Here is a 13509-nt window from a genome sequence, read left to right on the forward strand (position 1 = left end):
GCAGGCATTATTTTGCAGATGATCGCAGAAACACCGATCAATCGATGTTGCTTTGCGCAGCGTGCTGCTTCCCACCACCTCCGTGTTTGACATGTAGCTAGCTTCCAAATTCGTGTCATGTGCGACTGTGGAAAATAACACTGTTGGGTGCTTTGTTTCTTCTGTTTTATAAATCGTCTCGAAAATGTTTTCGTCTACGTGGAATTTTCTGAAACGCCACAAAAGGAAATTTATTTTCGCTGGAGCTTTTGTCGGAGGTAACGTTAGCTAGCTACGCTATCAAGATAACGTTGAGCTAGTTAGCCAAGTGCTAACGTTAACATTAACTAGAAAAGTTGGCTAACAAGCCATAATGTTTACCTGTGTCGGTCTGGACTTTATCAGAAATGTTTAATGTAAACTTTGACGATTATGCATATATGAAGCTAAGTTATGTAAATGGCTAGAAAATGAATGTCATGAAAGATAATCATGGTAGGTAAATCTAGTTAATAGCTAATCTCATTCTAGCTACCTTGACCTTATGTTTGCCTGTTCCAGGTGTGTACTTTCTTGGTAAATATGCTCAAAAGAAAATCCGAGAGATGCAGGAGCGTGAGGCATCAGAGTACATCGCTCAAGCCCGACGTCAGTTCCACTTCGAGAGTAACCAGAGAACGTGCAACATGACAGGTACAGTACTGCTGTCTACCTGATCGGCACATCATCTTCAGCCTACTAACAGTTCCAGAAATCTCCTGCAACACTCATTATGTCAAGTGATTGAGTTACTGCTGTATTGATTCATATTCCTATTTGTGCAGTTTGACACCCTGTTAATGCTTTTTTTCATTATTTTTTAGTGTTGTCAATGCTCCCTACATTAAGAGAAGCCATTTTACACCATCTAAACTCAGAGAGCCTCACTACACTGCTGAAGAGCAAGTAAGTGTCTTATGACCTCTGTCAGGGAATTGCTTAAGCTATAGTTAAACAAAGTTATTAGTTTAAGGTATTAATGACATCTGCTGTTTCTCTTCTAGACCAGCAAATAAACTTGACATATGGGAGGACCTGAAGATTATCAGTAAGTTAATGTTCCTTAACAGCAATTACGTTGTGAATCAATAACTAAAGTAATTTCATCACTTGATATACAGGTATGTCATGGAATCACTCCTCTTTTTCCTATTCCCCCAGGTTTCACCCGAAGTGTTGTGGCTGTGTACAGTACATGTATGTTGGTTGTTTTACTCCGTGTCCAGCTCAATATCATTGGTGGCTACTTATACTTGGACAACTCTGTCAGCAAGAGTGGCATGGTAAACCTTTAAGCTTCAATCTCTTGTACCCTATGGGGTAGTTTTAATTCCCAGACAAACATTTAGCCTAGTACTGGACTAAAAAGCRAACTCAATGGAGAATCTCTATTTAAAATGTTTTTTGGTTCAGGAATTAGCTTAATCTGTGTCCATAAAACCACATCTAAATATTGGATGTGGGGTGGTCTATAAATGCTATTTTTGTGTTCTGTGCTCCACCAGATGCCCTTGGCCCCTCCAGACGTGCAACAACAGTACCTCTCCAGCATCCAGCACCTCCTTGGGGATGGTAAGAGACAATTACTCTGCTTTCTGAAATAGCTAGGCCTTTAGTATAACAAGTCCTCTGTTGATTAGCCTAAATGAGTTCCACAGGCTGTAAAGCATCCTTGCATTTTACGGATTCTCTCTGACTCCCAAGGGTTGAGTGAGATGATAACAGCGGTTAAGAAAGCTGTGCAGAACACATTGGGCGGGTGAGTCACAGTGCCAGCCACATGCACGCATTGCACAGCAGCACCTCAAACCACATTAGGAGGATTAAGTCATATGTGATGCTTTTGCCTGTCTGTCAGTGAATGTGTCTCTGTGTGTTTGTCTCCCCCACCCACCCAGGGTGTCCCTGAAGCAGAGTCTGTCCCTTCAGGAGCTGGAGCAGCACCTTAACCAGATCAGAGCCCAGGTGGAGGAGAGGAACGGGGGCTCCACACACAGACCTCTCTCCTGGTACATGATGCCTGACGAGGAGAACACTCTGGCTGCACAGGTGACAGCCCTCACCTGCCCCTTTTTCTTGTTTCTTTTTTTTTGTACTGTTCCGACCGGCAGACCGGCAAACTAAACCAGCAAAAACAGTGTAGGGCACAAGATGCAACTGAAATTTTGCAGGTGAGGCGAGAGGGGATGGAGGCATCTTGTTATGACATGCATTATCTGAATTAGGCCCACAGAATTATACCTATGGAAAAATAGTGGCTTCTATGGAGGAATTTTGAATGTCTTTGGACTTCCGAGTTGGTTTAACGTTGGACCAGAGCAAATGTTAGCTAGGTAACAAGCTAAAAATAAGTCTTACCTCTTTTTTGTAGTTAATACATCCAATGTGAAGCTATAGTATCCTTAACTTGGGAAAAAGTTCATCCATTATTTTAAACATATCTCCCTAATGCCTGAATCATGCTTTTTATTGGTATGAATCTTGTCCTGGAGGCAGTACTAAGCGAGTTCCACTAGATGGGCCAGCTGTAGGCTACAGTAACCTTTGCTTCAGAGGGGGGGGGTAGGTAGCCTACACACACACACACACACACACTCCTCTGGCAAAGATTTCCAGCTGGCAGGCAGACACTGGAATATACGTTTCTGAGCGACAGAGGGAGGGCTTTGCATAGGCAATTTCTTAGAATTTTTGTGGGACTGGGGGAAAAAATGCTTTTAAAATAACGGTTCGGTTCCGGAACAGTATAGATGACTTCCGGTTCTGTTCCTAAATAATTTTTTTGTTTTCGTTTCTGTTCCCTGAAACGGTTCCAACCCTTGCTGGATTGTCAACCCTGGTCAGATTAATGGGCATGAACTGCTACACATACAACTTGATGTATTTTTTTGTTTTGTTTATTTGGGTTTAAACTGGGGTTTACATTATTTAATTGTTTGACAGGCCTGTGGTCTGACGGAGAATGATGTCACTACGATAAAGCTGCTCAATGAGACCAGAGACATGCTTGAAAGGTAAGATGGAGGCCTAACACTCATTGACCCTTATTTAGAGAGGTTTATCTTGCGCGTGGGTGTGCTGAACTGTGTCCTCTCTGTCCTCCAGCCCGGACTTCGGCACTGTACTCAACACCTGCCTGAACAGGGGCTTCAACCGTTTCCTTGACAACATGGCAGAGTTTTTCCAGCCCCCACCCGGAGCACAAGGAGACTCCACCCCCATCACTACACCTGATAGGTCTGTTTTTTTTGTGGATGAATTTAGTTGGCAGCAATTTGTGGGAGGTCACTTGTCATAGTAAATCACTTTCTGAATTCTACAAATGAAAAAACAACCTTTTTGTATAAAATGTATCTACCTATCAATTAATGCCCCCTCCACAATCTCTTCCAGTCTCTCGCATGTAAGTCTCCCAGTTGCCAAAATCATCCCCATTGTGAATGGACAGATCCACTCGATCTGCAGTGAAATACCAAGTCACTTTGTACAGGTAAGAGCTCATTTGCCTTTGGGAAGGATTTCCATTTTTGAATCCCAGCWTGTTTTAAGTCTTGAGTCTAAGGATGACACTTTTCCTCTTTGCAGGATCTCCTGATGATAGACCAAGTGAAGGAGTTTGCTGCCAATGTGTATGAGACATTCAGCACATCCCATGAACTGCAGAAATAAGGGAGTTGACATATTCCTGGTAGACCTGGCCCGTTCTTCCTGCTCTGTATCTTTGCATGACGCTGCCTGCTGTGGACATCACGAATGGAGGAAGAAATGCTCTTATTCGCTGTACCATGTCAGAATACTTGAGGACTGTTCCATTGTGGAATGTAATGCCATGAACTGCTGCCTACTCTAGCTGTAGACCTCAAGGTGAGATACCCACTTCATCTTGGGAAGTTGAGTCTTTGGCTCACAGTTTATAAAGTCAGCCAGCCAGACTCCTCTGAATCAAAGTAACTTTCCTGTGTCATGAAAAAGAAATAGAATCCTGAACGCATTGTCCCACTTTACGTAGACGTTGTTTCGATACATTAACCATAACAAATTGAACTACTGTCGCTTTGAGTTTTAACTATTTTCTCCTTTCTATTACTGTTGTTGAAGAGTCAACCCTTCCATTTTGACCTTTCATCTACAAATATCAACAGTGCTGTGTCATCTAGGCTGCAAGTTCTCATTACACCTCAGTCTAATTCCTGTTTAACAATGTTCAGTTTTGTTTAATACATAATTCTGCGCTTTCTATGTTGTCTCTTCATTTGAAATGTAATCTTTAAGGTTTATTTTCTTAAATCATGGAAATTGGRAAATTTCAGAGGTGAGAATGTAGGCCTATGTATTATATATTTTGTAACATAACATTCTAAATGACAACAGAAAATGTAAGTACTGTAGTGTTGACATTGAAAATGATAAAGTAACACATGATTTAATATATTCAGTATTTGATTTGTGTTTCCTATTTTACAGAAATGTAGGTTGCTGTTTTATTGACTGCTGCTTCTGTATCATACTGTAGTGTTTAAGAAGTTCCTTTGCGCAGCAACAGAGGGCAGCACAGGACTAAGGACTAACATTGACTCCTTCGTGACCTCAATACTACCGCTGCCAATAAACGCAGGTTGCCATTTATTCCGATGACTCATGAAGGGTGCTCTGCAGGGTAGCACTAGCTGGCACAGCTAGAAATTAATCAAATCTGATTTTAACCCTAACCTTGTGCCTAACCTTTAAATTAAAACCCAAAATCTTAAAACAAACCATAAAAAATATWTTTTTTTACGATATATGGCCAATTTTGACTTAGCAGCTGGCCCATCTAGTGGAATTCACTTAGTACTGCCTCCAGAACAAGATTCATATCAATACATGTCAACCTGCTCAATAAAAACGTGGTATGGAACAAGTACAGCTCTAAATGTTATTAGGAAATACATTAGATTACCTTCCTTGTTAATTTCACAGTATTTATTTTACAAATGGATCCGCCACCATTTAAGAAGTTAAACATAAAGAAAATGACCTATAACATGTATTTTGTGTAGTTGGCATGTTTTTGCAACATTTATTATGAGTTCTAGAAAATACTGATGGCAAACAAAACCTCCTAAACCTTTGTTTTCAAAGATTACATCGTTCATATGATATGAGTGTGTGACTAAACATGACATCATCTAGTTATTGACCTTTGTGATAAACACATTGATTCACATTTCAATTTCATTTTAAGCTTCTCTCCTTTTCTATACTGGTTTATATTTTTTCACTTGACTACACATTTTATGTTATGGGGTAGAAAAGATATGATTAGATGTAAAGTGTTTGAATATAAAATAAATAAAATGGCCATTTCAGGTGAAACATAAACAAATACATATATTTTTGTGACAGCCAGCACTACAACCAAGAATACGACTTTCCCAAAGCGGATCTTTTGTCTGCACCTCCCAGGGAATTTGAACTGAGTGAGGCTTCGGATGCGCGCGCACCACCCACCGGTTCCGAGTATATAACTCGCTAATGTCCAGTCCCTAGTTAAAAAAGTCGACGAAATCAGGGAAAGAGTCGCTTTCCAAAGAGATATCCGGGATTGTAACATACTCTGTTTCACAGAAACATGGCTAGCTGGGGACATGCTGTCGGAGTCCGAACAGCCAACGGGATTTTCAGTGCATTGCGTCGACAGGAATAAACATCTCTCCTGTAAGAAGAAGGGCGGTGATGTATGTTTCATGATTAACGACTCRTGGTGTAATTGTAAAAACATACGAGAACTCAAGTCCTTTTGTTCACCTGACCTAGAATTTGTCACAATCAAATGCCAACCGTATTATCTCCCAAGAGAACTCTCCTCGGTTATCGTCACAGCCGTGTATATCCCCCTGCAAACGGATACCAAGACGGCCATCAAGGAATTCACTGGACTTTATGCAAACTGGAAACCATATATCCCGAGACAGCATTTATCGTAGCTGGGGATTTAACAAAGCTAATTTGAGAACAAGGCTACCTAAATTCTATCAGCATATCGATTGCAATACACGAGCGAGTAACACGCTCGACCATTGCTACTCTAACTTCTGAGATGCATACAAGGCCCTCCCCCGCCCTCCTTTTGGTAAATCCAACCATAACTCCATCTTGTTGCTCCCCTCCTATAGGCAGAAACTAAAACAAGAAGCGCCCGTGCTTAGGTCTATCCAATGCTGGTCTGACCAATCGTATCCCACGCTTCAAGATTGCTTCGATCACGTGGACTGGGATATGTTCCGGGTAGCCTCAGAAAATAACATTKACRTATACGCTGGCTCAGTGAGCGAGTTTAGAAGGAAGTGTATAGGAGATGTTGTACCCACTGTGACTATTAAAACCTTCCCTAACCTGAAACCGTGGATTGATGTCAGAATTCGCGCAAAACTGAAAGCACGTACCACCGCATTTAATCATGGCAAGGCAACTGGAAACATGGCCGAATACAAACAGTGTAGTTATTCCCTCGTAAAGCAATTAAAGAAGCAAAGTGTCAGTATAGAGACAAAGTGGAGTCGCAATTCAATGGCCCAAACACGAGACCTTTGTGGCAGGGTCTACAGACAATTACGGATTACTAAAAGAAAAGCAGCCCTGACGCGGACATCGACGTCTTGCTTCCAGACGCGGCTCGCTCCCAAAGACTGTAGGCTCTCCTTCTCCGTGGCAGACGTGAGTAAAACATTAAAACGTGTTAACCCTCGCAAGGCTGCCGGCCCAGACGGCATCCCAAGCCGCGTCCTCAGAGCATGCGCGGACCAGCTGTCTGGTATGTTTACGGACATATTCAATCAATCCCTATCCCAGTCTGCTGTCCCCACATGCTTCAAGATGGCCACCATTGTTCCTCTTCCCAAGAAAGCTAAGGTAACTGAACTAAATGACTATCGCCCCGTAGCACTCACTTCTTCTGTCATCATGAAGTGCTTTGAGACACTAGTCAAGGATCATATGCCCTCCACCCTACCTGTCACCCGAGACCCACAATTTGCTTACCGCCCCAGTAGGTCCACAGATGATTCAATCGCCATCACACTGCCCTATCCCATCTGGACAAGAGGAATACCTATGTAAGAATGCTGTTCATTGACTACAGCTCAGCATTCAACACCATAGTACCCTCCAAACTCATCATTAAGCTTGAGACCCTGGGTCTCGACCTCGCCCTGTGCAACTGGGTCCTGGACTTTCTGACGTGCCGCCCCCAGGTGGTGAAGGTAGGAAACAACATCTCCCCTCCACTGACCCTCAACACTGGGGCCCCACAAGGGTGCGTTCTCAGCCCCCTCCCTGTTCACCCATGACTGGCCATGCACGCCGCCAACTCAATCATCAAGTTTGCAGATGACACTACAGTGGTAGGCTTGATTACCAACAACAACGAGACAGCCTACAGGGAGGAGGTGAGGGCCCCCGGGAGTGTGGTGTCAGGAAAATAACCTTTCACTCAATGTCAGCAAAACAAAAGAGATGATCGTGGTGTTCAGGAAACAGCAAAGGGTGCACCCCCTATTCACATCGACGGGACAGCAGTGGAGAAGGTGGAAAGTTTTAAGTTCCACTGTGTACATACAGTGGGGCAAAAAAGTATTTAGTCAGCCACCAATTGTGCAAGTTCTCTCACTTAAGAAGATGAGAGAGGCCTGTAATTTTCATCATAGGTACACTTCAACTATGACAGACAAAATGAGAAGAAAAAATCCAGAAAATTACATTGTAGGATTTTTAATGAATTATTTGCAAATTATGGTGGAAAATAAGTATTTGGTCACCTACAAACAAGCAAGATTTCTGGCTCTCACAGACCTGTAACTTCTTCTTTCGTTTATTTATTTTCAGCAAACTTAACATGTGTAAATATTTGTATGAACATAACAAGATTCAATAACTGAGACATAAACTGAACAAGTTCCAACAGACATGTGACTAACAGAAATGGAATAATGTGTCCCTGAACAAAGGGGGGGGGGGGGAAATCAAATGTAACGGTCAGTATATGTTTTGGCCACCAGCTGCATTAAGTACTGCAGTGCATCTCCTCCTCATGGACTGCACCAGATTTGTCAGTTCTCTGTGAGATGTACCCCACTCTTCCACCAAGACACCTGCACATTCTTGTACATTTCTGGGGGGAATGGCCCTAGCCTCACCCTCTGATCCAACAGGTCCCAGACGTGCTCAATGGGATTGAGATCCGGGCTCTTCGCTGGCCATGGCAAACACTACATTCCTGTCTTGCAGGAAATCACGCACAGAACGAGCAGTATGGCTGGTGGCAATTGTCATGCTGGAGGGTCATGTCAGGATGAGTCTGCAGGAAGGGTACCACATGAGGGAGGAGGATGTCTTCCCTGTAACAACACAGCGTTGAGATTGCCTGCAATGACAACAAGCTCAGTCCGATGATGCTGTGACACACTGCCCCAGACCATGACGGACCCTCCACCTCCAAATCGATCCCGCTCCAGAGTACAGCCTCGTGTTAATGCTCATTCCTTCGACAATAAACGCGAATCGACCATCACCCCTGGTGAGACAAACCCGCGACTCGACTTCCCTGTACCTGTCCCACATTGTGAGGTTCGGATGTACCGATCCTGTGCAGTGTTGTACACGTGGTCTGCCACTGCGAGGACAATCAGCTGTCCGTCCTGTCTCCCTGTAGCACTGTTTTAGGCGTCTCACAGTACGGACATTGCAATTTATTGCCCTGGCCACATCTGCAGTCCTCATGCCTCCTTGCAGCATGCCTAAGGTACTTTCACACAAATGAGCAGGGACCCTGGGCATCTTTCTTTTGGTGTTTTTCAGAGTCAGTAGCAAGGCCTCTTTTAGTGTTCTAAGTTTTCATAACTGTGACCTTAATTGCCTCCGTCTGTAAGCTGTTAGTATCTTAACGACCGTTCCGCAGGTGCATGTTCATTAATTGTTTATGGTTCATTGAACAAGCATGGGAAACAGTGTTTAAACCCTTTACAAATTATCTTTGAAAGACAGGGTCCTGAAAAAGGGACATTCCTTTTTTTGCTGAGTGTATATACTGTATCCTGTATCCTTAACCGCTCTGTCACTGCTAATCCATATATTTTATACTTATATATTCTTATCCCATTCATTTACTAGATTGTGTGTATTAGGTTTTGTTGTGGAATTTGTTAGATATTAGGTTTTGTTGTGGAATTGTTAGATATTACCTGTTACATACTGCTGCACTGTCGGATCTAGAAGCATAAGCATTTCACTACACTCGCAATAACATCTGCTAACCATGTGTATGTGACCAATACAATTTGATTTGAAAGCATTTTCATCACAAACCCAGTGTGTGTCAAGTGATTTAGAAGACCACTTCTAGACTGTGGTTTTACATTGTACTATTATATCCTCGACACATACAGTGGTTTATGAAACTCAGACAGGAAAGAGAAGGAATTCCTAAAGAACAAAAGAGTGTAAGATTGTGACTGATCTGGTGGTGCTATTATGGCACTCCTCTAATGGCCCTTGTCAAGGTTTCCAGAGTTTCATAACAAAGCCTTCCAGTCAGGGAACTGGCGTAAGGCTAAATAAAGGACAGACTGTGTACTCACGTCCATGATGAATATGGGTTAAGTGATACTAAAAGTGATAGAAATCTTTTTTGTGTGACACGGGGTGAAACCGGTCCAGTCATCCTGACGAAAGCAGTTTTACGCCCCAAAATAGAGGGACAGTGTAAACATACATAATGGATGCTTTGTTACATAAAGCAATTGTGATGAGTAACTGTGAGGGTGTTTTCCACAAAGCATGTTCACAAACAGCTCACCTCCAATCACATGACTTGTTGAGTGTGCCCTCTGTTGTGTGCATCCAGCAAACAGGAAATTCCCCTATCACATGACTGTCGCCTGGAAGGCTGAGGGCATGAAGGTAAACAAAACCTTGTAATTTCAAATCCCAAATCCTGGAACATTATGGGAGATACTTTTAAAATCAAATCAAATGTTATTGGTCACAAACACGTGTTATTGCGTGTATAGCGAAATGCTTGAGCTTCTAATTCCGACAGTGCAGCAATATCTAACATGTAATCTAACAATTCCACAACAACTACCTAATACCCACAAATCTAAGGAAAGGAATGGAATAAGAATATGCATATGTCAATATATGGATGAGATTTGAAATAATACATAAAAAGACAAAATACTGCAAAGTTCCCTAAGGACTAGAAGCGAGGCAGCCCTCTCTGTCGGCGCCATCTTTTGGTAAACATTTCAGGCATTTTCCCTGCTCTTTCCTCATCTGAGAGTGACTACTGTAGGCTGGTTTGTACATTTTATTTATTTGGAAAGTGAAGCAAAAATTAGTACATTTGTCTCTATACTCCAGGATTTTTGATTTGAGATCAAATGTTTCATACTGTATGAGGTGACAGTACAGTGTCACCTTATCTGTTTTACCGTTTAGAAATGAAATCACTTTATTTATATAGTCCCCCATTTGAATGTGATTTTTTTTTCATAAGTATTTGGACAAAGTCACTTATAGTGTATTTAAGTAGTCAAACGTTTAGTATTTGGTAGCGGACTAAACTCCATGGTGAAGGAAGTTTATGACGAACTTCAACAACGGCGTGGAGCCGAGACCAGACTTTGTGGAATCTAGCTCCGACTACATCGATTCGCCCAAGGTCAATACTTAAAAATATTTTWAAAATGAAACGCTCACATTGTACCTCTGTAGTTGCGTGCCTTTCTTTGTTTGCTAAAATCCATATATTTTCAATAAACGTTAATCAAATAACACCACCAAATGTTTCTTGGTTGAGATTCAATTGGCACATGCGCATTTGCGCTGAGTTGCCATCTTAGAGCAACACCAATGAGCAAACAGTCAGCGGTTGTATTTGATTAATGTTTATTGAAAAAGTATGAATTTTATCAAACAAAGAAAGGCACACAGATACAGAGGACAAACATAGGTACAAGGTAGGAGTTGAATCATTTAAATAATTTTAAGTGTAGGAGATAGATAGTGGCACAACGGTCTAAGGCAATGCATCTCAGTGCAAGAGGCGTCACTACAGTTTCTGGTTCGAATCCAGGCTGTATAACATCCGGCCGTGATTGGGAATCCCATAGGGTGGCGCACAATTGGCCCAGCGTTGTCCGGTGTAGGCCGTCATTGTAAATAAGAATTTGTTCTTAACTGACTTGCCTAGTTAAATAAAATGAAAATATATATTAATTAATTAATTCCACAAAGCCTGGTCTCGGCTCCACGCCGTTGGTGAAGTTGCTCATTAAACTTCCTTCACCGTGGAGTTTAGTCCGCTAAGTATTTGGTCCCATATTCCTAGAACGCAATGACTACATCAAGCTTGTGACTCTACAAACTTGTTAGATGAATTTGCAGTTCGTTTTGGTTGTGTTTCGGCTTATGTTTTGACCAATAGGAACTGAATGATGAATATTGTATTGTGTCATTTTGGAGTCAATTTTATTGTAAATAAGAATAAAATATGTTTCTGAATGCTACCATGATTAGGGATAATCATGAATGATGAGTGAATAATGATGAGTGATAAAGTTACAGAGGAACAATGATCATATCCTTCATCATTACTCACGATTCCTTCATGATTATTGATAATTATGGTAGCATCCACATTAATGTAGATGTGTTCAGAAACATCTTCTATTCTTATTTACAATTAAAGTGTCTCCAAAATGACACAATACATTATTCACCATTCAGTTCCTAATGGCAAAACATAATCCGAAACTCATCCAAAACAAACTGCAAATCCATCCAATATGTTTGATGTAGTCATTTCATGCTAGGAATATGGGACCAAATACAAAACTTTTGACTACTGTAATGAAATAAGTGAATTTGTCCAAATACTTCTTCAAATAGGGTGACTAGATACATAAAGTGCTTTCAATTCTAAACAGTAAAACAGATATGTATGAAAATAACCTAAAATTTAAGGTGACATTCTGTACTATCACCTCATATGAAACCAGTATAGAGCCTCACTATCCAAATAATTATAGAGGGGAGTGTATATCTAACAGAAACCGTATTAGTTTAGTGAATTTATTGCAATTGTCACATCTGTCCTGCTACACCCCCTAGTGGACATCCGTTGTCTCCTTGACCTGCAGCCATTCCCCCAGTTCTCTCCCTCTCCCTCTCATTCTCTCTCTCTGTGTGATTGTGTGGTTGGAGACAGGTGTGCTGGAGTCAGAGCAGTACCCCACCAGCTGCAACCCGTTCCATAACCAAGACCTCTACAAGTCCTGCCACTTCCACTCTGCCAGATCGTAATCTCCGTTCAGTCAGTCATGCTTCTAGCCATTTGTTGTTATTTAAGATCCTGTATCCTGCTGTGCCTATTTCCTTGCCTGATGCTGTTTCTCCTCTCACTGCAGTTTTGCCGCTCTGACTCTGGTTCCTGTCTTCTGTTCCACATCTCACCATCCTGCTACCCTGTTCTGGATTCAACTCATCATCACTCCCTTGGATTCCCCTCCGGACCTGTTTACCCTGTCCCAACCCAGCTCACTCCAACCTCAGCCTCCACATCTGGTTTCCTACAACTCATCCAACCTTCCCTGGATCTGCACTTCATTTCTCCCTGTTACAAAAAAATATATTGGTTCATTCATCCCTGTATCCTGGTCTGAGTCTGCTCTTGGGTTCCCCTGTGCTGCTCCGCTTAACAGCAATAGCATGTTATGACAGAGCATATTCTAGAAAGAGTGAGGTCATTACCTTCCTGTCCTCAGACTACTTTAAAGCCTATTTGGTTCTGCAGCCTAATACATTCTGGTATTGGGTAGTAGATATATTGAAATTAAATATGTGTAGTACATTAGTGAAAATGTGAATGTTTTGTGACTCAATTCACACAAATAATAATAATAAAACATATTGTTTATAACACTTTTGTAACACAGTCTGTTGTGTTTTATCATTAGTGGACTACTATTGAATATCTGTTCTACTTAACTTAATCCCTCAAGCTTAAATGTCTGCTTCTTCAGCAATTAAGGGTGAGTCATCACAACTGGCAGTGAATCACCAGAACCTTCCCTGTCAAAAGGCTTAGCTCACCTCTATTCCCCCTCACAGGTTATCAAACCCATAACAATAACAACCTTTATTACAGTATCACAAGCCTCTCCTGAGACTGTGGTTTCAAGTGAAATAGGCTATTTATTCTATCCCATATGCATACAGAAGTTGTTCCCAACTTCAACTGTAGGCTACCGTAGCTTTATAAATAATTCTGAGAAGTCATTCAGATCAAATTATATTGGATGCGTACACATCATTTGCAAATGTTATCGCAGGTGCAGCGAAATGCTTATGTTTCTAGCTCCAACAGTGCAGTAATACCTAACAATACACACAAATCCAAGAAATAAAAAGAGAGGAATTAAGAAATATCTGAATGAATATCAGAAGAAATAT

At 41.6% G+C, this 13509-nt stretch overlaps 1 protein-coding gene and 1 long non-coding RNA gene across 2 annotated transcripts; both read left to right on the forward strand.

Moving 5' to 3' along the window:
- The first annotated feature begins 40 nt into the window (after window positions 1-40).
- On the forward strand, window positions 41-4445 carry pex3 (peroxisomal biogenesis factor 3). The gene is made up of 12 exons (XM_023973748.2): window positions 41-257; window positions 541-672; window positions 843-924; window positions 1023-1066; window positions 1180-1301; window positions 1524-1590; window positions 1723-1777; window positions 1917-2067; window positions 2962-3032; window positions 3124-3255; window positions 3412-3508; window positions 3604-4445. The coding sequence occupies exons 1-12, from the start codon at window positions 185-187 to the stop codon at window positions 3685-3687; spliced, it is 1110 nt and encodes a 369-aa protein (XP_023829516.1). The 5' UTR covers window positions 41-184; the 3' UTR covers window positions 3688-4445.
- A 5416-nt stretch (window positions 4446-9861) lies between these two features.
- Window positions 9862-12948, forward strand: LOC139023231 (uncharacterized). The gene is made up of 3 exons (XR_011474370.1): window positions 9862-9954; window positions 12266-12370; window positions 12465-12948. It is a non-coding gene; the product is annotated as an uncharacterized lncRNA (long non-coding RNA).
- Window positions 12949-13509: the final 561 nt, after the last annotated feature.

This window comes from Salvelinus sp. IW2-2015, linkage group LG28 (genome assembly GCF_002910315.2).
Source record: "Salvelinus sp. IW2-2015 linkage group LG28, ASM291031v2, whole genome shotgun sequence".
Lineage (NCBI taxonomy): Eukaryota > Metazoa > Chordata > Actinopteri > Salmoniformes > Salmonidae > Salvelinus > Salvelinus sp. IW2-2015.